Here is a 26,507-nt window from a genome sequence, read left to right as displayed (position 1 = left end):
AAAACCAGTTACAGCTGCTAATCAAGGGTTTAAAGCAATAGATTCTTCTAACAGTGCTGAATTCTTGGTAGTTTATGGCTTCTTAACTTTTTTTCAATATAGAGTGGTAAAAATGGGTACACCTCCTCCTCCCCACCTCCTGCCAGATTTAGACAGCTTTTTCCTTCTGGGTTGGGTATCTCAGTTTATCAAGTAACCTCTTTATTTCTACACATTTACAAAACACTATCAGAACACTACAAGGTGTAGAGGATATGAGTCCTTAGCTGTGTAGTCTTGGGTAAACTGTCTCGGAATCTCCTCTGATCTTTGACAGAGGCCCCTTCTTTTGCCCTTAAATTCTCTCATTTCAGGCTTTCATCCCACCAGTCTTTCTCAGATGATGACCTTTCCCTGTTTTGTCTCTAAAATGATTTCCAAATACTAAGTTCCTTCCTCTCAGGATACATTTACATCCATACCTCCCAAAACACCTCTGTTCGAGCCCTAGATGTAAGTCAATCTAGAAAACACTGAGCTCATTCTAACCACATTAATTTTCAAACTAGCATTACATTCACAACTCTACTCTGAAACACAACACAAGGCTATTTTTAACCAAGTCTAAACTCCAAATCAAATCCACTGGGTAGGATTAACTAATCACACTTAAAGTTGTATCTCCATAATCAGAGCTAATGGGATCCAACAGACTGCCTTTATCTTTTCTATTCCCGAGAAAGTCACAGAATTTAGATACAGAGAAAGGGAGAGAGGCGTTTAAAGCCCAACATTAATTTTAAGTCTTCAAATAAAGACAGGGATGCAGGCTAGGAATGAAAGAAACTTCTCTCTCTTTTATGTATTCAGAATATCCTACCAATCAAGAGACACTGCTTTGGGAAAGCAAATGTTCTCCTTACTTGCTGCAAGTAATAAATCCTTCTTTCTCTGGGGTGGGGGGGGGAAAAAAAGAATATCCTACCAATCAACACACAACCTAATGCTGATCACTCTGTTATTTACGTGTAGCCATGACCACTCTGGATTATTTAACTAAATGTATCATTTCACTACAGCATTCATGGTTTTTTAAAAAACAGTGTAGTACACTGTCTTTTTTTTTTATAGTGACTACAAATTTAACAATTTGATTCATAACAAAACATGGCTTATGAAAGATTTAAAGAGCACTAGCTGCCAAGTTTAATGTTGTCTAAGGCTCCCATAAAATTCACCATAAAACTCCACAAAGATTTATGGGATACATACAATGTGTTCAGCCCTACAGCTGTAGGGGTACACTTCAGTAGCAAAACTAACTCTTCAAAAATAAGACTTGAAATAGTCTCTGAAAATTACTGACTTGTAGGCAAAAATCACTGACATAGAAGGACTTATTGAAACCAGTATCCACTGTGTTGTATTTCAGCAGTGAGGCAACACAGGAGGGGCAGACTCTGCCAGGAAAAAGCAGGACTTGGATCATGATACTGGCCTAGAGGGGAGGAAAGCGCCTTCCTCCAGCGGAAAGAGTACGGGGCTCGCTCTAAGACAGGCAGCCACTCCACCGTAGGATGAAGCACCCCTGCCCTGAAGCTTTTAGGCTACTCAGCTAACAGAAACCAGTCTGTACAAACAGACCCTGAAGATCTATTTCTGAGTTCAACATATGCTAGCTTGTATGACTGGGATAAAATTAGGTGTTTGATAAGAATCCAGTAATTCTAAACTTCATACCTAAAAGGAGGTCATCAGCAGCATGATACTATAGGCATGAATGTATAGATGAAACATTCAGAAGGCAAGCCAAAGAAAGACCACAGGAAAGAGTTTCAATGGATTTTGTATTATCAGCATCTTAGAAAACAGAAACTCAGTGAAAATTAATTGGCTGGAATTAAATTAGTTATTACTTTCAAAACCCAAAAAGGCTAAATATTTGAAATCCAGACTCTTTCTCTATAACAACTAAGATGAATTGACAGACACTTCTTGGAATTACTTCTGTCTTTGGGGATCTTCAGGCTCAGAAAGCTGTGTCCAGGAATCATTTACGAATATGGCATATGCAATCTTCTTGATTTAGAAAGACTGGGTTAGGAGCAGCTGGAAAATCTAACACAGTAACTTGAAAAATAATCCAAGCTGTTGTCAGTAGTGTCAACCTGGTATATGCAGGGCAACAACACATCATTACTCTTGTGACTTTCATTCTAAATAATGTGTTGAGAGATACTGGAAAAAAGAAACTGCCCTGCAGTTTTAGACTCAGTACTTCTTAAAAAGAATACTCACCTGCAGCCTTTTTGTGACAAGATATAGCCTCTTCGTATTTCCCTGCAGCTAATAAACGATCTGCTCGTCTGCTCTGTTGATGAGCCTAGAAGACAAACATTCCTGAGTTCCTCTTACTTAAAAAAAAAAAAAACTTTTAAGAAGATATAATGCTGTTTATTGCCACACATCAAACCATTACGGCTGCATCTAAAACTGGGGAAACCTAATGGGTAGTATCTGAAAGGACTGGCAACTTCTCTCAACTCTACTAATAAACAATCGAGGTTAACACCAGGCACCAACTCCTTCAGGGACCATTCTTCAGAGATAAACCAAGGGTTATCAACAAATTGTTACTCAAAATGTGTATTTTCTTGGTTTTTAACTCATTCTTCCTTTTCAACATTAAAGTTGCTATTTTATGTTTTTAAGATAAAAAATTTGTACATTATACAGTTGAGGAATTAATGATACCAATATTTAATGTTATGGTGGAGATCTTTTCAGGTACAACTCACCAAAACAACAAACTCAAAGTACTGAAAGCAAATGGATTAAATAAGTAGTCATTGGTCTCCTTACATTTGTGTTACATTTAAGAACTATTACAATTTTGTGAATGTGTTTCATCTCTTACATAAGGAGGTCCATAGACTCATAGTGGTCACATATCTTACATAAGGTTATACAGTTAGCAGGCAAGGAGAAAGCAATGGTCAGCTGAAGTCTTCTAACTAGTGTAATGTTTTCCTCACTAACAAACTCACAGATAATTTAGCAAAGCTGCCTAAAGTGAAAAGGCACTATACACCTATGTTCACAGCAGCATTATTCAGAATAATCAAAAGGTGGAAGCAACCTAAGCATCCATCAATAGATGAATGAACAAAATGTGGTACATACACACAATGTAAAATTACTCAGCCTGAAGAGGGAGGAAACTGACACATGCTACAGCATGAACTTTGACAACTTTAAGCTAATAATGAAATATATAATGAGCCACTTGCAAAAAGACAAATACTGTATGATCCCACTTAATGAGGTATCTAAAGTAGTCAAACTCACAGAAACTGAAAGTAGAAATGATGGTTGCCAGAGACTAGGGGGAGAGAAAAGTGGGGAGTTGCTGTTCAATGGGTGTAGAGTTTCAGTTTTACAAGACGAAAAAGTTCTGGAGATCTGCTGCACAACAATGTGAATATGTGAACACTACTGAACTGTACACTTAAAAATTATAGACGGCAAATTTGGGAGCTCCCTGCTGGTCTAGTGGTTAGGATTCGGCGCTTTCACTGCCATGGCCCAGGTTCAATCCCTGGTCAGGGAACTGAACTTCCCACAAGCCACATGATGCGACCAAAATTTTTTAAAAATTAAAAATTAAAAAAATTATAGACAGAAAATTTTATGTGTACTTTACCTGTTTTTTTTTTTAAAAGCAAAAATCAAATCTGTGTGTCAGGTGTGAAATGATTTGTGTTGAATGCTTTTCAAAAGATGTACCACTGACGCCTCATAAAAATACTTCAGAAAATCACTTTTGTAACTGAGATTAGAAATATTTGCAAGTTTACAAATCATGCTCAGTGTAAAACAGAGGTGAAGACAAAAGTAGGGAACGGTACACTTCTAGCAATGCATGCTGCTTACATTTTCCCCATTTCTATTTTTGTAAGGAAGAGGCAAGCAACACTCTTAAAAGCAAGATTATTCCTTTCAATTGTTTGAGAGGCTTTTTATTCTTCATATAGTAATTAAACAAACTTTTTCTCTAAGTCTCAATTTATTCCTAAATATAATAATGGATAACCAGAAATGACTAAGGGCTTAAAATATAATTTTAACCATGGAGTCCTGGATTTGAACAAAAAACATGTTCTTAACACAGGAGTATTATATAGTATCCAGAAATGATACAGATCTTTTGGGGAGAGAATGTACATAATGAAGAAAGGTAAGTTATGATCAACATGATTCCTCTAAGGAATGTATTCTGAGCATATAGCTAAAGCAAGTGACAATCAACAAGGTTCTAGGCACAGGAAAAAAAAAAAAAAAATGAAAGAATCTGCATATGCCTTTACCTTTCTAAGCTTTGAATGAAGCCCTATTTAAGAGACAACCTCCTCTGAAATCCCAAAGTACTTCCTAACTAGGATGGCATAGCGCGGACATAGCCCTACCAAGAACCTGGGGCACTGGGCTCAAGCCCTTGTAATCCCACTAAACCAGCCAAGTTATCTCATCTTTCAGGGCCTGTTCCCTCACCTGTAAAATGATGGAGTTAGATCTGTGCTTCTCAAGTTTAAATGGCATCCAAATCACCTGGGAAATCTGGTTAAAATGCACACTGATTCAGAAGGGCTTGAGATTCGACCCAGGTGAAGCTGAAGCTACTGGTTCCTGGACACACTTTGAGAAGCCGGGGTGAGATGCTCTCTGAGGTTAGCTTATTCTAACAGTCTCTATTCTCTCTGTCCAATGACATTAATCATTTTCTACCTTGTACTATATTTACGAAGCTCCCTAGTTAAGCTTCAAGTTCCACAATAGTAGAAGAAATTTTTTTCTTTTTCATATTCTTTTCCATTATGGTTTATTACAACAGGATATTGAAGATAGTTCCCTGTGCTATACAATAGGTCCTTGTTGGTTATCTATTTTATGTATACTAGTGTGTGTCTGCTAATCCCAAACTTCCCCAGCCCCTTTCCCCTTTGGTAATCATAAATTTGTTTTCTATGTCCGTGAGTCTGTTTCTGTTTTGTTAATAGGTTCATTTGTATCATATTTTAGATTCCACATATAAGTGATATCATATGGTATTTGTCTTCCTCTGACTTACTTAAGTATGATAATCTTTAGGTACATCCACGTTGCTGCAAATGGCATTATTTCACTTTTTTATGGCTGAATAATATTCCATGTGTATATATAATACCACATCTTTATCCATGTATCTGTCAATGGACATGTAGGTTGTTTCCATGTCTTGGCTATTGTGAATAGTGCTGCTATAAACATAGGGGTGCATGTATCTTTTTGAATTGGAGTTTTGTCCAGACATATGCCCAGGAGTGGGATTGCTGGATCATATGTTAACTCTATTTTTAGTTCAAGGAACCTCCATACTGTTTTCCATAGTAGCTGCACCAACTTACATTCCTACCAACAGTGCAGAAGGATTCCCTTTTCTCTACATCCTCTCCAGCACTTGCTATTTGTATACTTTTTAATGATGGCCATTCTGACTGGTGTTAGGTGGTACCTCATTATGGTTTTGATTTGCATTTTTCTAATAATTAGTGATGTTGAGCATCTTTTCATGTGCCTATTAGCCGTCTGTATGTCTTCTTTGGAGAAATGTCTATTTGGGTCTTCTGCCCATTTTTTGATTGGGTTGTTTAGTTTTTTTGTAATTGAGTTGCATCAGCTGTTTAATTATTTTGGAAATTAAGCCCTTCTCAGTCGCATAGTTTGTATTTTCTCCCATTCTGTAGTCTGTCTTTTCGTCTTGTTTATGACTTCCTTTGCTATGCAAAAGCTTCTGTGTGACTAGGTCCCATTTGTTTATTTTTGCTTTTATTTCTATTGCCTTGGGAGACTGCCCTAGGAAAACACTGCCACTTCAGCAAATGTTTCGCCTATGATCTCTTCGAGGAGTTTTATGGTGTCACGTCTTATGTTTAAGTCTTAAAGCCATTTTGAGTTTATTTTTGTCTATGGTGTGAGAATAAACTTCTTCTTGAACACCAAAGAAACAAAAAGTTCTCAAGTGGTAGGAACAGGACCTCACGGCTCCTCCAACTCCCCAAAAACTTCCCCATGTAAAATCCAATCTCTGATCACTCTGCCAACTCAGGAGTTACATCTCGTTTTAAAACACACACCTACTTTAGGTTATCTGGCACCACAGCAATCAAATTCCCTATTAAAAAATACAGGTCCTACACCAAGTTCTTGTTAGACACCCAGCACATGCCAACTGCCTAGGTTCAAATCTCAGCTTGAAGCACTTATTAGACACCTGAGCTTGGCTTTCTTAACATCCTGCCCAAGTTTTCTCATCTTTAAAATGAGAATGTTGTGAAAATTAAATGAGTTAAAAGACAGTAAAAGCACCAGAGGTATCTACCACCATAAAGCTTACAATGTGATTGGGGAGATTAGACTAAACTGTACTCTTTTCCAACTAAAGATACCGTACGAAACTTATTTTTGTAGTAATTCTTATTTTTAAAACAATCTTCAAAGATCTCTAATATTAAAATTGATCTCTCTTTAAATACTATTCTTGGCAAAATCACAGCATTAAAAGTATTAAATCCATATGCTTCTTTGGTGATTCAAAATAAAACAGGAACAAGAAGCAACTGAAATGGGAACATTGGTTAGGGATTCTAAAAGTTTGGGCACTGATATTTTATAATTCTGATAACATGTTTCTCTTCTGCCAATTACTTCAAGATGCACTAAAATTTTATGGGGAAGGTTTTATCTCAATACTTCGTTCAAAAATGATAAAAGACAACAAATGTTGGAGGGGTGTGGAGAAAAGGGAACCCTCTTGCACTGCTGGTGGGAATGTAAATTGATACAGCCACTATGGAGAACAGTACAGACGTTCCTTAAAAAACTAAAAAAGAGAATTACCGTATGACCCAGCAATCCCACCACTGGGCACATAACCAGAGAAAACAGTAATTCAAAAAGACACATGCACCCCAATGTTCACTGCAGCACTATTTACAATACCCAGGTCATGAAAGCTACCTAAATACCCATCGACAGACGAATGGATAAAGAAGATGTGGGATAAAGAAGATGTGGTACATACATACAATGGAACATTAGCCATAAAAAGGAACGAAACTGGGTCATTTGTAGAGACGTGGATTGACCTAGAGACTGTCATACAGAATGAAGTAAGTCAGAAAGAGAAAAACAAATATTGTATATTAACGCATATATGTGGAATCTAGAAAAATGGTACAGATGAACTGGTTTGCAAGGCAGAAATAGAGACACAGACGTAGAGAACAAACATATGGATGCCAAGGGGGCAAAGTGGGGGTGGGGGATGAATTGGGAGAGTGGGAGTGACATATATACACTAATATGTATAAAATACATAACTAATAAGAACCTGCTGTATAGCACAGTGATCTCCACTTCGCTGTACAGTAGAAACTAACACAACACTGTAAAACAACTATACCTCAACAACAACAACAAAAAGATAAAAGACAATATAGGTCTTTTTGAGTGATATCACTAACAATTCAAATAATGTTTAAGCCAAGAATGTATCTATTTTGGGTACTAACCCAAACAAATAAAGTAAATTTTATTTATTTTCTTCTTAAAGTTTATCAGGAAACTTAGGACAGAAAAGGTAACTTAACAATCTTCATGAATTTCAACTCCAGGAGCACCTAAATATATAAGACAAATATTCAGAGACCTAAAGGAAGAAACATACAGCAATGTAATTACAGGAGACTTTAATACCCCACTTACATCAATAGACAGATCATCCAGACCAAAAAAACAGTAAGGAAACACAGGCCATAAATGACATATTAGACAAGATGGAACAAATATATAAAGAACATTCCATCCAAAAGCAACAAAATACACATTCTTCAAGTGCTCATGGAACATTCTCCAGGATAGATCATATGTCAGACCACAAAACAAGTCTTAATAACGTGGCCCGGGTTCAATCCCTGGTTGGGGAACTAACCAACTGCAGAAACAAAACACACACACACAAAAACACACAGAAACCAAAAATGAAAAGATGTTTCAACTGGTAACAGAGAAATACAAAGGATAATAAGAGACTACAATGAACAATTATATGCCAACAAATTGGGCAACCTAGAAGAAATGAATAAATTCCTAGAAACACAAAAAGGTCTAAGACCAAAGTATGAAAAAACAGAAAATCTGAACAAACCAATCACAGACATATCTCGGAGATATTGCAAGCTCAGTTCCAGCCACTGCAATAAAGTGAATACTGGAATAAAATGAGTCACAGAAATTTTTTGGTTTCCCAATACATCTAAAAGTTATGTTGGGACTTCCCTGGTAGTCCAGTGGTTAAGACCCTGAGCTCCCAACGTAGGGGGCCCATGTTCGATCCCTGGTCAGGGAACTAGATCCCACATGCTGCAACTAAGAGCCCACATACTGCAGCTAAAAAAGGTCCCACAAGCCACAACTAAAAGATCCCACATGTGGAAACAAAGATCCCACATGCCACAACTAAGACCCAGTGCAGCCAAATAAATAAATATTTTTAAAATAAATAAATAAAAGTTATGTTTACACTACACTGTTGTCTATTAAGTGTGCAATAGCATTATGTCTAAAAAAACAATGTACATTCCTTAACTTGAAAATAATGCAGTTGGAACAATGGTGCCAATAAGACACAGTGTAGTCATAAACCTTCAATTTGTTTAAAAAAAAAAAAAGCAACATCTGCAAAGTGCAATAAAGCAAAGCACAATAAAATGAGGTACACCTGTACTGGTATGGAAACTGAATTAGTAATCACAAACTTCACAACAAACAAAAATCCAGGACCAGACAGCTTCACTGGTGAATCCTACCAAAAATTCAGAGAATTGATACCAATCCTCCTCAAAGTCTTCCAAAATATAGAAGAATAGAGAACACTTCCAAACTTATTTTTTTACAAGGCCAGCATTACCCTGATACCAAACCAGACAAGGACACCACATGGAAAAAAAAAAAAAAGCTAGAGGCCAATATCCCTGATGAACACAGATACAAAAATCCTCAGCAAAATACTAGCAAATCAAGTGGGATTTATTCCAGGAATACAAGGATGGTTCAACAAATCAAACTTATTCAAAAACCAATGTGATGCCACATTAACAAAATGAGGAATAAAAATCATATGAGCAAGGGGAGCAACCAAGATGGCGGAGTAGAAGGACGTGCTCTCACTCCCTCTTCGAGAACACCAGAATCACAACTACCTGCTGGACAATCATCGACAGGGAGACACTGGAACTCACCAAAAAAGATACCCCACATCCAAAGACAAAGGAGAAGCCACAATGAGATGGTAGGAGGGGCACAACCACAGTAAAATCAAATCCCATAACTGGTGGGTGGGTGACTCACACTGGCGAACACTTATACCACAGAAGTCCACCCACTGGAGTGAAGGTTCTGAGCCCCACGTCAGGCTTCCCAACCTGGGGGTCTGGCAACGGGAGGAGGAATTCCTAGAGAATCAGACTTTGAAGCCTAGTAAGAATTGACTGCAGGACTTCGACAGGCCTGGGGGAAACAGAGACTCCACTCTTGGAGGGCACATACAAAGTAGTGTGTGCGTCGGGACCCAAGGGAAGCAGCAGTGACCCCAGGGGAGACTAAACCAGACCTACCTGCTAGTGCTGTAGGGTCTCCTGCAGAGGTGGGGTGTGGCTGTGGCTCACCGTGGGGACAAAGACACTGGCAGCAGAAGTTCTGGGAAGTACTCCTTGGCGTGAGCCCTCCCAGAGTCTGTCATCAGCCCCACCAAAGAGCCCAGGTAGGCTCCAGTGTTGGGTTGCCTCAGGCCAAACAACCAACAGGGAGGGAACCCAGCCCCAACCATCAACAGTCAAGTGGATTAAAGTTTTACTGAGCTCTGCCCACCAGAGTAACAGTCAGCTCTACCCACCACCAGTCCCTCCCATCAAGCCTCTTAGATAGCCTCATCCACCAGACAGCAGACAGCAGAAGAAAGAAGAAGTACAATCCTGCAGCCTGTGGAACAAAGACCACATTCACAGAAAGACAGACAAGATGAAAAGACAGAGGGCTCTATACCAGATGAAGGAACAAAATAAAACCCCAGAAAAACAACTAAATGAAGTGGAGATAGGCAACCTTCCAGAAAAAGAATTCAGAATAATGATAGTGAAGATGATCCAGGACCTCGGAAAAAGAATGGAAGCAAAGATCTAGAAGATGCAAGAAATGTTTAACAAAGACCTGGAAGAATTAAAGAACAAACAGAGATGAACAATACAATAACTGAAACGAAAACTACACTAGAAGGAATCAATAGCAGAATAACTGAGGCAGAAGTACGGATAAGTGACCTGGAAGACAGAATGGTGGAATTCACTGCTGCAGAACAGACTAAAGAAAAAAGAATGAAAAGAAATGAATACAGCCTAAGAGACCTCTGGGACATTAAACACAACAACATTTGCATTATAGGGGTCCCAGAAGGAGAAGAGAGAGAGAAAGGACCAGAGAAAATATGTGAAGAGATTATAGTCAAAAACTTCCCTAACAAGGGAAAGGAAATAGCCACCCAAGCCCAGGAAGCGCAGCGAGTGCCATACAGAATAAACCCAAGGAGAAACACGCCAAGACACAATAATCAAACTGGCAAAAATTAAAGACAGAGAAAAATTACTGAAAGCAACAAGGGAAAAACGACAAATAACATACAAGGGAACTTCCATAAGGTTAACAGCTGATTCCTCAGGAGAAAATCTACAAGCCAGAAGGGAGTGGCATGATATACTTAAAGTGATGAAAGGGAAGAACCTACAACCAAGATTACTCTACCTGGCAAGTATCTCATTCAGATTCGATGGAGAAATCAAAAGCTTTACAGACAAGCAAAAGCTAAGAGGATTCAGCACCACCAAACCAGCTCTACAACAAATGCTAAAGGAACTTCTCTAAGTGGGAAACACAAAAGAAAAGGACCTACAAAAACAAACCCATAACAATTAAGAAAATGCTCATAGGAACATACATATGGATAATTACCTTAAACGTGAATGGATTAAATGTTCCAACCAAAAGACACAGGCTTGCTGAATGGATACAAAAATAAGACCCATATATATGCTGTCTAGAAGAGATCCACTTCAGACCTAGGGACACATACAGACTAAAAGTGAGGGGATGGAAAAAGATATTCCATGCAAATGGAAATCAAAAGAAAGCTGGAGTAGCTATACTCATATCAGATAAAATAGACTTTAAAATAAAGAATGTTACAAGAGACAAGGAAGGGCACTACATGATGATCAAGGGATCAATCCAAGAAGAAGATATAACAATTATAAGTATATATGCACCCAACATAGCAGCACCTCAATACATAAGGCAACTGCTAACAGCTATAAAAGAGGAAATCAACAGTAACACAATAATAGGGGGGGACTTTAACACCTCACTTACACCAATGGACAGATCATCCAAAATGAAAATAAATAAACAGAAGCTTTAAATGACACAATAGACCAGATGGATTTAATTGACATTTACAGGACATTCCATCCCAAAACAGCAGATTACACGTTCTTCTCAAGTGCGCACGAAACATTCTCCAGGATAGATCACATCTTGGGTCACAAATCAAGCCTCAGTAAATTTAAGAAAACTGAAATCATATCAAGCATCTTTTCTGACCACAACGCTATGAGATTAGAAATGACTTACAGGGAATAAAACGTAAAAAATACAAACACATGGAGGCTAAACAATACGTTACTAAATAACCAAGGGATCACTGAAGAAATCAAAGAGGAAATGAAAAAATAACTAGAGACAAATGACAATGAAAACACGACGATCCAAAACCTATGGGATGCAGCAAAAGCAGTTCTAAGAGAGAAGTTTATAGGTATACAAGACTACCTAAAGAAACAAGAAAAATCTCAAGTAAACAATCTAACCTTACACCTAAAGAAACTAGAGAAAGAAGAACAAACAAAACACAAAGGTAGCAGAAGGAAAGAAATTATAAAGATCAGAGCAGAAATAAATGAAATAAAAACAAAGAAAACAATAGCAAAGACCAATAAAACTAAAAGCTGGTTCTTTGAGAAGATAAACAAAACTGATAAACCATTAGCCAGACTCATCAAGAAAAAGAGGGAGAGGACTCAAATCAATAAAATTAGAAATGAAAAAGAAGTTACAACAGGCACCGCAGAAATACAAAGTGTCCTAAGAGACTACTACAAGCAACTCTATGCCAATAAAATGGACAACCTGGAAGAAATGGACAATTTCTTAGAAAGGTATAACCTTCCAAGACAGAACCAGGAAGAAACACAAAATATGAACAGACCAATCACAAGTAATGAAATTGAAACTGTGATTAAAAATCTTCCAACAGGGCTTCCTTGGTGGTACAGTGGTTAAGAATCTGCCTGCCAATGCAGGGGACACAGGTTCGAGCCCTGGTCCAGTAAGATCCCACATGCCACGGAGCAACTAAGCCCGTGCGCCACAACTACTCAGTCTGAGCTCTAGAGCCTGCAAGCCACAACTACTGAGACCGAGTGCCACAACTACTGAAGCCTGCGTGCCTAGAGCCCGTGCTCCGCAAAGAGAGAAGCCACCGCAATGAGAAGCCTGTGCACCGTAACCAAGAGGAGCCCCCGCTCGCCACAACTAGAGAAAGCCCGCGCGCATTAAAGAAGACCCAACACAGACAAAAATAAACAAAATTAATTTTTAAAAAAATCTTCCAACAAACAAAAGTCCAGGACCAGATGGCTTCACAGCCATCAAATGGTTTTGAATTCTATCAAACATTTGGAGAAGAGCTAACACCCACCCTTCTCAAACTCTTCCAAAAAACTGCAGAGGAAGGAACACTCCCAAACTCATTCTATGAGGCCACTATCACCCTGATACCAACACCAGACAAAGATACTACAAAAAAAGAAAATTACAGACCAATATCACTGATGAATATAGATGCAAAAATCCTCAACAAAATACTAGCAAACAGAATCCAACAACACATTAAAAGGATCATATACCATGATCAAGTGGGATTTTTCCGAGGGTTGCAAGGATTCTTCAATATATGCAAATCAATCAATGTGATACACCATATTAACAAATTGAAGAAGAAAAGCCATATGATCATCTCAATAGATGCCAAAAAAGCTTTTGACAAAATTCAACACCCATTTATGACAAAAACTCTCCAGAAAGTGGGCATAGAGGGAACCTACCTCAACATAATAAAAGCCATATATGACAAACCCACAGCAAACATCATTCTCAATGGTGAAAAACTGATAGCATTTCCTCTAAGATCAGGAACGAGACAAGGATGTCCACTCTCACCACTATTATTCAACATAGTTTTGGAAGTCCTAGCCACGGCAATCAGAGAAGAAAAAGAAATAAAAAGAACACAAATTGGAAAAGAAGAAGTAAAACTGTGACTGTTTGCAGATGACATGATACTATACATAGAGAATCCTAAAAATGCCACCATAAAACTACTAGAGCTAATCAATGAATCTGGTAAAGTTGCAGGATACAAAATTAATGCACAAAAATCTCTTGCATTCCTATACACTGTTGATGAAAAATCTGAAAGAGAAATTAAGGAAACACTCCCATTTACCATTGCAACAAAAAGAATAAAATACCTAGAAATAAATCTACCTAGGGAAACAAAAGACCTGTATGCAGACAACTATAAGACACTGATGAAAGAAATTAAAGATGATACCAACAGATGGAGAGATATACCATGTTCTTGGATTGGAAGAATCAAGTTGTGAAAATGACTATACTACCCAAAGCAATCTACAGATTCAATGCAACCCCCATCAAATTACCAATGGCATGTTTTACGGAACTAGAACAAATCATCTTAAAATTTGTATGGAGACACAAAAGACCCCAAAAGCCAAAGCAATCTTGAGGGAAAAAAACGGAGCTGGAGGAATCAGACTCCCTGACTTCAGACTATACTACAAAGCTACAGTAATCAAAACAATATGGTACTGGCACAAAAACAGAAACATAGATCAATGGAACAAGATAGAAAACACAGAGGTAAACCCACGCACCTATGGTCAACTAATCTATGACAAAGGAGGCAAAGATATACAATGGAGAAAAGACAGTCTCTTCAATAAATGGTGCTGGGAAGACTGGACAGCTACATGTAAAAGAATGAAATTAGAACACTCCCTGACACCATACACAAAAATAAACTCAAAATGGATTCGAGACCTAAATGTAAGACCGGACACCTTAAAACTCTTAGAGGAAAACAAAAGAAGAACACTCTTTGACATAAATCACAGCAAGATCTTTTTTGATCCACCTCCTAGAGTAATGGAAATAAAAACAAAAATAAACAAATGGGACCTAATGAAACTTCAAAGCTTTTGCACAGCAAAGGAAACCATAAACAAGATGAAAAAACAACCCTCAGAATGGGAGAAAATATTTACAAACGAACCAATGGACAAAGGATTAATCTCCAAAATATATAAACAGCTCATGCAGCTCAATATTAAAGAAACAACCCAATCCCAAAATGGGCAGAAGACCTAAATAGACATTTCTCAAAAGAAGACCAGATGGCCAAGAAGCACATGAAAAGCTGCTGAACATCACTAATTATTAGAGAAATGCAAATCAAAACTACAATGAGGTATCTACCTTACACCAGTTAGAATGGGCATCATCAGAAAATCTACAAACAACAAATGCTGGAGAGGGTGTGCAGAAAAGGGAACCCTCTTGCACTGTTGGTGGGAATGTAAATTGATACAGCCACTATGGAGAACAGTATGGAGGTTCCTTAAAAAACTAAAAATAGAAGTATATGATCCAGCAATCCCACCCCTGGGCATATACCCAGAGAAAACCATAATTCAAAAAGACACATGCACCCCAATGTTCACTGCAGCACTACTTACAATAGCCACGTCATGGAAGCAACCTAAACGCCCATCGACAGACGAATGGATAAAGAAGTTGTGGTACATATATACAATGGAATATTACTCAGCCATAAAAAGGAAATTGAGTCATTTGTTGAGACGTGGATGGATCTAGAGACTGTCATACAGTGTGAAGTTAAGTCAGAAAGAGAAAAACAAATATCGTATACTAACGCATGTAGGTGGAACCCAGAATAATGGTACAGATGAACTGGTTTGCAGGGCAGAAGTTGAGACACAGATGTAGAGAACATATGGATACCAAGGGGGGAAAACTGCAGTGGGGTGGGGATGGTGGTGTGCTGAATTCGGCTACTGGGATTGACATGTATACACTGATGTGTATAAAACTGATGACTAATAAAAACCTGCAGTATAAAAAAACAAAACAACTAATACAAAACTTTCTTTGGGTTATTTGTATGGAAATATGTTAATATAAATGTTTCAGACATTACATGAAATTTCTAAAAATCTTATATGTTCTGGTATAATGTTATAAGTCATAATTCTAGTTATTACTTTAAAATGTATATCTCAGAAATAACTAAATTTCCTTGTCAATTGCATTATTATGAACTTTCATCAAATCTTTAACCGTGGTCATTTTTAAGTCTTTTGTCATTTACAGACAGTTCTGGGTGTATTCTAATGCTTTTGCAAAAATGTTCCTATAAAAGGGTTTCATCTTCAAGGAATTCATGGAAAAGACTCTGACAAGTACAGGTTTCTTGTAACTGACTATACTGCTGAACTGAATGAATAAGCATTTTCAGAACTCTAATGGAAAACTGATGAATTCATATAAGTGCTAACAAAAGATCAATATGAAAAAAAAATTAATTACATGGGACTGAATGAACTGATGAGGATGATTATAATTTTTGTGACTTTCTGTCTGAATAAAAAAAAAATCCCACAAGGACTCAGAGGCAAAAAATATACAAATCAATTTTCATTGCAAAGTATAGGAGCTGTTACAGTGGAGGATTACTGGACTGAATGTCAATATTATGATATAGTATGAGTGTGTTTCGTGTTTGGTAATTGCAATCACTGTTGCTTTTGTTGTGGTCATCCATTTACAATGCTTGGTGTCAGTTTATTTATCTCTTGTAAAAATAAAATACAGTGTGTGTGGGAAAAAAAACATTTAATGATCTTAATCTAGGAAATAGATTGATTCATTTCTCACCATGGGAATCCTAAGATATGAGCAATTATCCTGAGTAGTTAAGGTGGGGAAATTACTTCTGTAATGTTTGGCACTTCTGTAAAACATGCATGCACACACACTCACACACTTTTGCAACATGATTTCTCCATTCCAGTGAATAACATAGTGTAAACTTCTCTGAACTTTATTTTTTGTCAAAGGGTGATTCAGTTGTGTCAGAACATTTGTAGACCAATATAGACGTTTTTTGTGTTTTCATTTTATTCAGAAATATATCCAGAAGTGGAACTGCAGGATAGTAGGTTTTTTTTTTTTGGCCGCACCATGTGGCATGCAGAACTTCCCGGACCAGGGATCGAACCTGTGCCCCCTGCAGTGGAAGCAGAGTCTTAACCCCTGGACCACCAGGGAAGTCCTGATATTTCTATTTTTAATTTTTCAAGGGCCCTCTATACTGTTTTCCACAGTGCTTGCACCAATATACATTCCCACCAACAGCACACATGGGTTCCCTTTTCTCCACATCCTCGCCAACACCTGTTACTTGTTATTTCCTATCTTTTTGATAACAGCCATTCTAACAGCTGAGAGATGATACCTCATTGTGGTTTTGATTTATTTGCATTTCCCTGATTAGTGATGTTGAGCATCTTTTCAAGTACCTGTTGGCCATTTGTATGTCTTCTTTGGAAAAATGTCTATTCGGATCCTCTGCCTGCTGTTTAATCAGATATTTTGCTTTTTTTTTTTTGCTATTTAGTTGTGTGAGTTCTTTCTGTTGTTTTGGTTACTAGTCCCTTATCAGCTACATGCTTTGCAAATATTTTCTCCCATTTGGTAGGTTGCCTTTTCATTTTGTTGATGATTTCCTCTATTGGGCCTAAGCTTTTTAGTTTGATGTAGCCCCAAAGGATTATACTGTCTCAATATCCTTTGTTGCTTCAGTTCTTATTTTCTTTGTTTTTCTATCAGCAATTGTGGTAGCAGCTTGATATGGCTCCCAATGACCCCTGCCCTCCTGGTATTCACAACCTTATGTAATCTCCCCTCCTCAAATGTGGGTTGGAACTAGTGACTTGCATCTAAGAAACAGAATACCGCCAAGGTGATGGGGTGTCACTTCCATGATGAGGTTACAAAAGATTGTCACTTCCACCTTGGTACATTCTCTCTCCCTTGCTTACTTTAATGAAGCCAACAGTCATGCTGTCAGCTGCCCCAAGGAAAGACTCACACAGAAGGGAATGAGGTGGCCTGCCAACAGCCAGCAAGGAACTGAAGTGCTCAATCCAAAACCGCTCAAGGAAGAAAACCCTGCCATCACCCCTGTGAATGAGTTTGGAAGCAGCTCCTGCCCCAGTAGAGCCTTCAAATGGAACCACACCCCCAGCTGACCCTCAACTTGACTGTAGCCTTGTGAAAGACCCTGAAGCAAAGAACCCAGCTAAGTCATGCCTTTATTCCGGACACACAGAAACTGTGAGAAAACAAACGTGCACTGTTTTAAGCTGCTAAATTTTGGAATAATTTACCTCAATAGGTAACTAATATTTTAATAGTATGCCATCTGTCTTTTATTGTAAGCTGCCTCAAACTTTCCTTGAAAATAGATGTTTAAATATGGAAAGCAGTAAGTAACTGGCCAATCCTTACAGAGCTGTGATAACCTATCACTGAATATTGGTAGTATTAGCTTTTGTGATACCACAATCTCATATTAAAGCAGTGTCTGGCATTTAGGGTTTACAATAAACTGCCTTAATTGTGTTTTGAGAATTCTTTGAAAATTCTCATGGAAATTTGTACCTCTGATCCAGGTAGGATGGAGTAGCTGGCAATGGTTTACCCTCCAACTGTAAACAACTACAAAGCTGGGCAAAATATATAAAAACAACAGTTTAGACACAGAACAAAAAGTAACAGAAGGCTAAGTTTTAAGAAAAGGGAAATGCACAAAGTGAAACCTGCATTCACCTTGGCTTTCTTTCTGAGTGCATTTTCAAAAATGGAGTGCAAGAAAACAAAGCCCAAGCAGAAGGCAGTATCTCACTGGGCAAAGGAGATGGAGATTGGAATGAAAAAGACTAGATTTTAAGGAGTCCAGGGTTGGAGGGAAGTGCAGTGAAGACACTCTAAAAATATGCATCAAAAATCCTCTCAGGATCTCACCTAACATATAAGCTGCACATGAACAGGGCGCAATTCCAGGAAGCCTAGCAGAACCTCTTAGCAAAGAATTCAGAAGCCACGCAGTGTTGGGGAGACAGGTTGCAGTTTGGGCCTAGAGAGAGTATAACTTTGGTGAATACCTGGGGCTTTGAGTTGAGACCTCAAAGTCTAGCCCTAGGAGTAAGGACTACATTCTAGGCATTATGGGCAAAGCTGAAATAGACTCACCCTGATAAAGCCTAAAATCAAGCCTAGACTGGATCAAGGTGATCTGCTAGTATTTTAATTGCCAGCCAGAACTTAACATTTTTGGAGGAAGATAACAAATTCAGAATCTCTACAACACATCATCCACAATGTGTAATACACAATAAAGTTACTAGGCATGTCAAGCAGGAAAATGTCACTGATAACAAAGAGAAAAAGACAACAGAAACAGACCCAGAGATTATCCATGTATTGGAATAGCAAGGAACTCAAAATAACTATGCTTAAGTTGGTAAAGGGAGAAAGAGACCACAACAGATGAAAAGAAAACTAGAGAATGGGATAAAAGTTCTGTAAGAATGGGGACTGTCTTATTCACTGTCAAATCCTTGATGTCCAGAACAGTACCTGATAGACAGTAACTGCTCACAATGTTGGGTGGATCAATGAACAGTTAGTTGGATAGAGGATGGGAGAGGTTATGCTGAAGGTTGGTAACAAAACCAAAGATTCTTAAATGCCAAGAGAACATTACTGTATTTCACAGTAAATATCAGAATAAAACTCTGCATCAAAGTCTAAGATAAAGGGACTTCCCTGGTGGCGCAGTGGTTAAGAATCCGCCTGCCAATGCAGGGGACACGTGTTCGAGCCCTGGTCCGGGAAGATCCCACATGCCGCGGAGCAACTGAGCCCGCGAGCCACAACTACTGAAGCCTGCACACCTAGAGCCCGTGCTCCGCAACGAGAGAAGCCACCACAATGAGAAGCCTGCGTACCACAACAAAGAGTAGCCCCCACTCACCACAAGTAGAGAAAGACCCAACGCAGCCAAAAATAAATAAATAAATAAAATAAAATAAAAAAGTCTAAGATAAACAACTATACATATGTATATACATCTATACAGAGCTACAGAAAACTAGTTATTGGTACATTTACTTCATTCACTATTTCATCCATCCAATCTTGAGGACATTTTAACCAGCAGTTTCCTACTCCCTGAGTAAAAATGAAAGCACAATACTACAAAATGTTCTAAAACCTTTATAAAAAGTACAAAATCTTCAGATTTAGTAATGTCTTACTCCATGTGCCCTGTACAAATTCCTCCCTTGCTGAATTCTCATCAGAAACAGCCAACACTTTCCACATGCCCCACCCCTCTCTGTGAAATGCTCTTCTTCCTAGGCAATCAATAAGATTCCCATGGAAGATGCCATAGTTTTATATTACCTTGTCCCCTAGACACCTAAAGAACCGTTCCAACAGATTTTCAAACTCAGGACCAGAGGTTATGTCAAGAAGGCTTTAAGTAGTTATAACTAATGTGATACTCAGGAATTAGCCAGGTGGAAAATGTAGATCTGGAGAGAGAAGGAGTAAAGCAATAAAGTTTGAAGAGGCAGAGTGGGAAAATCTGATTATCTTTGAGTCCCAGGTCCCACAAGTTCTTAGACCCACCTACATTGTAGTCCTGCCATTCCTGCACCTTTCTTTTGATTCCAATAAATTATCCCTTTTGATTTAAGCTAATTTGAAGTGGGTTTCTATCACCTGCAACCAACAAAAATACTAAGTACAGCTAGATTACCAAGCGACTTCCCTCACCAAGAACTACATGCTGAACTGCCTTAAAACTACAGGTTCAATATTGTCTTCTTTCCCAAAGGAAAAGAGTATTACACTCTATTATTTTCTATTTATTTATTTCTGTGTCCTTGAGGAAAACTGTATGTAAAGATGAAAAAAAAAGGAACACCATACCAAACACAATAAGGTGACAGAGGAAAATCTAATGTACTCTTGAACCTTGTGGCAGTGCTTCAATGGAGAGCAGAGGAGAAAACTCACTCACTCCCCATTTCCGAATCAATTGACTGTGAGTCTCCTAAAGGCAAGTAGTATCTCCTAACTGTAAGTACTGAATCAACTATCTAAGTAATGTAATGCAACTGTATTTAGGATAACTGCTCAAGTATTAGAGAGATCCAGGAAAACCTTTTTGATTTTAAGTCAATTTCCATAAGATTCCACTTTAGCTTTTTTTTTTTTTTTTTTTTTTTACAACTGCCAACATCTGCTGTGAAGACAAATTACAAGATGCAACCCAGTAATGAGTCCTGAAATCAATCTGTGGGTCACAACCAGCATTTAAAAAGCTCTAATAGTAAATATTAGAGTGCATCATATATAGCACTATACCCCCCCCCCACACACACAGCATCATATGATGCTTCAGGCTTTTACTTTTCTGTCTTGTTTTCGGTGAAATTTATGAGTGTCCCTGCATTTTGCACAATTCCAGGAGGCACATCCATAGTGTAGCAAGCTCTGCAGTAACATACACTTAGGTATGTGTGTACTAGTCATTATGTAAAAATTTCTCACTGTGGATCACAGTCAAAACAAATGGGAAAACACTGATATAACGGAAAGATTAGATATTTTATTTAGAATCTTGCTTTCAAATCCAACTATCACCACTCACTCTGCAGTTCTAAGTTTTCATCTGTAAAATGGGGAAATATCTCATACAGCTACAAAGAAAACAAAACAAATAATACATGTAAGTGCCTGATGCCAACTCCAGCACTCTGTAATTACTGGATAAGTCTTAGTGCTCTACGGCCTTACCCCAGAGTGCTTCCATTAAGCCTAGCCTAGCCTAGCCTGTGACAAGATGAAATTTTCCTTGACATTTTTCAGGGCAACAAGATTTCATTTTTATTGCCAATATAACTAACATGGAATAGTTACAAAGACCCCCAATACGTACAAGGCCATTCTTTGGACTATATCTGATTCCTTTTCTTAGATGAGAAGAGTTGAGCACTCTGAATAGCAGCTCAGTTTCTCAACAAACATATATATTCTCAGCACTCTTAAAAGGGCCAAACACATAGAATACAATTATGGTCACACAGTCACATGGACCATGTCCTCAGAGTTTGCAGAGTAGGTAAGCAAAGCATGAGCAACACAGTCATGCATAAATTAAAGTCTGACATCACTTCCCAAATAGGCTGCAAACAAAACAAAGAACTAGAAATTATCTCACACAAGTTTTGACATTTGCTACTAGCACTTGCATTGCCAAAATTAAATGTATGGAAAGAAAGGCCTAAATATATACTAAGTAATTTTATATGTTAGAATTTTTCCATATTAAAAATTGACAAAAAGAAAAAAACTGATGTAACAAAACTTATTCAGAGTCCAAAGACTAGCTATTCCCCCCCACCAATGTAAATACGATTTATCCTATTTTTCTTTTGCCCAACTTCAAAAACCATAATATCTGTACTATATATTATAATGACTATTTCAAACTGGTCTCTTCCATATCTTAAAAATCACTGTGAGGCAATAAGCCTACAAGCCCTCACTGTAAACCTAACTTAGAGCACAGGTACTAAATACTGACACAGCATCTATAATTCAATATAGATAAGGACCACATTGAAATGAAATTTATAAGTCCATTAATACAGAAGCATTGCTAGAAAGAAGTCATGATATTAAAATAAGGTGTGGGGCTTCCCTGGTGGCGCAGTGGTTAAGAATCCGCCAATGCAGGGGACACGGGTTCGAGCCCTGGTCTGCGAAGATCCCACATGCCCGCGGAGCAACTAAGCCCGTGAGCCACAACTACTGAGCCTGCGCTCTAGAGCCCACGAGCCCAAGTACTGAAGCCCGTGCTCCGCAACAAGAGAAGCCACCGCAAGGAGAAGCCCGCGCGCCGCAACGAAGAGTAGCCCCCACTTGCTGCAACTAGAGAAAGCCCGCGCACAGCAACGAAGACCCAACGCAGCCAAAAATAAATAAATAAATTTTAAAAATAATAATAAATAAATAAATAAAATAAGGTGTGGTCCATAATGTACTTGAGTCACTGATCTAATTACTAAATTTGTCTAGGCTTATTTATCTGTAAAACTGGGAAGCAATTCTTACTAAATTCCAAGGATGCTCTAAGGACACATGATTATAAATCTAGGTACTATAATAAGTCCTTATGCAATCAATTTGGACTACACTATGATGTCATTAGAAAAAGCTAGTATATGCTAATGGGATGTTCAAAAGCACTCAAAACCATAGCATTGAGAAGTACTTCTCATGTTGAGTCAACTGTATCCTGGATTGAACATCTGCTGACATAAAAGAACGTGAGAGTCTTCAAAAAATTCAGTCTTCTAACGAAAACACTAATCTGAAAAGATGCATGCAACCCAATGTTCACAGCAGCATTATTTACAATTGCCAAGATACAGAAGCAACCTACGTGTCCATTAACAGATGAGTGGATAAAGACGTGGTGTGTGTGTATGTACATACAGATACATGTGCACACGCACGCAGCCCCACACACCGGAATACTACTCAACCGTAAAAAAAGCATGAAATTTTGCCCTTTGCAACAACATGGATGGACTTGGAGGGTACGATACTAAGTGAAATAAGTCAGAGAAAGACAAATACTGTACAACATCACTTATATGTGAAATCAAAAAAATAAAACTAGTGAATATAACAAAAAAGCAGACTCGCAGATATAGAGAACTAGTGGTTACCTGTGGGGAGAGGGAAGGGGGAAGGGCAAGATAGGAGTAGGGGACTAAGGGAGTACAAACTATGTATGAAATAAATAAGCTACAACGATATATAGGACAACAGAGGAGGGAAAAACCCCAGTCTTCTAAAACTGAGTGAGAACAAATTCAGAGGCCTGTCACTGGTACTCAGCAGCACAGGTAAAACGATTCAAGTAAATGTTAATCTCTGTTCCACTGTTACCTTCCATCAAACAGCTGTGCTAGAACTCAGATCTTTCAAATCTCAAATGGTTTAAGAATTCAAGATGCCAAATTTCTGATACATAAATTTTATGGCTGGATTATGGAATTATGCTAGACTCCTTAACAAGACTATGCAAAATTCTCCTCTATAAAAAGATAATACCATTGCCACCATCTAACTAATTTTTCCTAAACTGGTCACTCTGCTGCTCCACCTACAACTGTCACCCAGTTCCAGTCTTTTCATAAGCTACCACACACTAGTGGGGCAGTTGGCTGGGGTTATGCTGCAGCAAGCAGCCAAATAAAGTGAAGTTAACTGGAACTGAACCCAATGGTCATTTTGCAAGGACACTTGAACTTGGAAGCATTTTGTAAAGTGCTGGTTATTTCTAATAATATTCCTGTGAAGTTTCAGTATTGAGCCATTCACTATACATCACTGCCAACTATATGTCACCTTAAAAACAAGAAAACTGCAAGGCATTTCCCTGGCTTTAAAAAAAGAAAAAAATAACAAATCGAGTCCAATTCTTTTTAAGTGTAAACAGTGGGGGCAGGGCATAACTTAATAAAACTGCAAGGCACTCATAGCGGCTAACCTGGCACCAGTCATCAGGGAACCGCAGCTTTAGGTCCTAGAATCTTAAACTTTTTTTTTTTTTTTTTTTATTTGATTTTATTTATTTATTTATTTATTTTTGGCTGTGTTGGGTCTTCGGTTCGTGCGAGGGCTTTCTCCAGTTGCGGCAAGCGGGGGCCACTCTTCATCGCGGTGCGCGGGCCTTTCTCTATCGCGGCCCCTCCCGTCGCGGGGCACAGGCTCCAGACGCGCAGGCTCAGCAGCTGTGGCTCACGGGCCCAGCTGCTCCGTGGCATGTGGGATCTTCCCAGACCAGGGCTCGAACCCGTGTCCCCTGCATTAGCAGGCAGATTCTCAACCACTGCGCCACCAGGGAAGCCCTCTTAAACTTTTTAAGCTCACCAAGTCCAAACCTTACTTCACAAGTGAGATTTTTAAATTAAGAGTTTTGGTCTGATTATTATAATAGCTTAACTCTTACACTTCACTATGTACCAGGTACTGTTCTAGGCCCTTTACACCTATTTACTCTTTCAATCCTCACAACAAACCACAAAGAGTGAGGTCAACTAATTTGCCCAAGTTCACACAGTTATTAAGTGACAAAGTCAGAATTCAAATCCAAACAGTTTAGGTCCCGAATCTATACTCTTAAACCACGAGGCTCTACTGATTCTCTACAGAATGCTTTAAATCCAGCCCCACACAAGGGTTCTCAGAGTTCCAACGTGAGAAACTAATAATTTTCCACACATCCTTTTTTTCCAATCCCATCATCGCAGTTGAACTGCAAAAAGTTCCTCTTGTCTGTCTGCAACTTTAAGTAATCTAACTTTTGTATCCAAAACAGACGCCTTCTCTGGGAAACCAAAAGATGCTGTGGCCAGGTGGAACGGAACTCGTGTTTCTCGTTGTTGTTTTAATCGCTACACCTGAGGTGCCTAAAAACATAATAAGTGACCAGCAACGCTGTTTCTGAGAAAGGCAAACATCTACCGTATTTTCATGATGCCTAATGAGCTGAAACTGAGCTAAAAACAGGGACGGCCCCGTCTTTTTTTCCCAGCTGTCTCTAATTTATTTGAGAAGGGGAAGTCAGTCTATGCATCTGAATACAGGTGAGAAATGGGTGAAGGGAAACGGGGGTCAGATACGTTATGCTCCATCTCTCCACGGTGGGGAGGCTCAGACTTCAGACCCTGTGTTGAAAGTTGGAACCAGTATTACACACCATTTCTGCCCTGGCCGGCTTCAGTGCCTCTCCAGGCTGCAGAGAGGTGGTTACGTGGCGCTTAGAGGCATTTCCTCCGGCCTGGAGAGGTGGCAGCCCCCGCTGGTGGGAGCCCCTCGCCCAGAGCCCTGAGGCAGGTGGCGCCTGGAGGAGGCGGGAAATGGGAGGCGGGAGCTTCCCAGGGATCCCCGAGGGGCCGTCTGCCGTGGCTTGGCCGGAGCCGCTGTAGGGCCGCGCCTTGCCTGCGCCCCCAACCTTCAGGACCACCCGCGCCAAACCCGCCCCCCGGCCTCGAGGGTCAGCTGCACGCCGAGACCGGGCTTCTGAGGCAAAGGCGCCCGAGGGCGGACGCAACCCTCTGTGGGCCACTCACCAGGTTGAGGGGTCCTTCCATTACTTCCATAGACCCCGGGGTAAGCGGCGGCCTGAGGAAGGGGAGCGACGGAGCCCGGGCACATGGAGGGTAACAGCTGGAGAGCGCGACGCAGCGGCGGCGACTGTGGCCCCACTCCGCGCCCCGGGAGCCAGCAGCGGGCGCAGAGGGAGCAACAACCCCACCACTTCCTCCTCCGGCGCGGCGCCGCGGGCCCGCCCCCCGCGCCGCGGCCACGCACGCGTCACGACGTCACACGCGGCTGGTTCAAGGTGGGAGGGAGGACAGGGAGTGGGTGGGGCTCAGGGAAGGCGGGGCACGGACAAACGTACACTTTCTCGCGGTCCATCTTTCCTCTCGCGAGAAGCATGTCTTCAGCTTCCGCATACGTCACGTGAGGAGGTACAGCCTTGTTGCTGGAATTTAAGTAAAAGTGGGTGACTTCTGCTATTGGTCTCTCCCATTTCCTTCCAGCGTAACTCTTCCCAGATTCACTCTGCTTTGCCACATTCTCCCTTGCTTTCAAGTCCCCACCTTTATTCTTGCACCTGATTTTTTTTTCCAGAAATGAGATTTGAGTAATGCTAAACCATGCACTGGACTAGACCCTGCTGGAGGGAGACAAACAAATGATTCAGGGCTGCGCTCTCAAGTTGCTAACAAACTAATGAAGAAAATAATATGGGTCACAAATAACCATATGTAATCCTTGATTCATTTAACAATTATGTGCTAAACCACTATGGTGGGTTCTTTCTGTCAAGGAATTCACTGGTAAAAAATAATTGTGATTTATGCTGTAAAGGAAACAGCTGTGATAGAGGCACCATGAATTGTGCAACTTGAAGGAAATAAATTCTTTCAAAAGCCTTGTGAGCTTGGGAATTCCCTGGCAGTGCAGTGGTTAGGACTCCATGCTTTCACTGCGGAGGGCCCAGG

At 39.5% G+C, this 26,507-nt stretch overlaps 1 protein-coding gene across 2 annotated transcripts in view; it reads right to left on the bottom strand.

Moving 5' to 3' along the window:
- Window positions 1–25,790, bottom strand: part of NRBF2 (nuclear receptor binding factor 2) — a 31,778-nt gene extending 5,988 nt beyond the window's left edge. The window contains exons 1-2 of one of the 2 annotated variants that reach the window (XM_007170852.2): window positions 25,569–25,790; window positions 2,278–2,362 (exon numbers count right to left, since the gene is read on the bottom strand). In XM_007170852.2, coding sequence (XP_007170914.1) covers window positions 2,278–2,362; window positions 25,569–25,598 — 115 coding nt within the window. In that variant the 5' untranslated portion in view covers window positions 25,599–25,790. The remainder of the gene's footprint in view (window positions 1–2,277; window positions 2,363–25,568) is intronic. The other variant, XM_007170853.2, reaches the window with a different exon arrangement.
- Between the last annotated feature and the right edge of the window lie 717 nt (window positions 25,791–26,507).

Source organism: Balaenoptera acutorostrata, chromosome 16 (assembly GCF_949987535.1).
Source record: "Balaenoptera acutorostrata chromosome 16, mBalAcu1.1, whole genome shotgun sequence".
Lineage (NCBI taxonomy): Eukaryota > Metazoa > Chordata > Mammalia > Artiodactyla > Balaenopteridae > Balaenoptera > Balaenoptera acutorostrata.
This window is presented reverse-complemented; position numbering and strand designations above follow the sequence as displayed.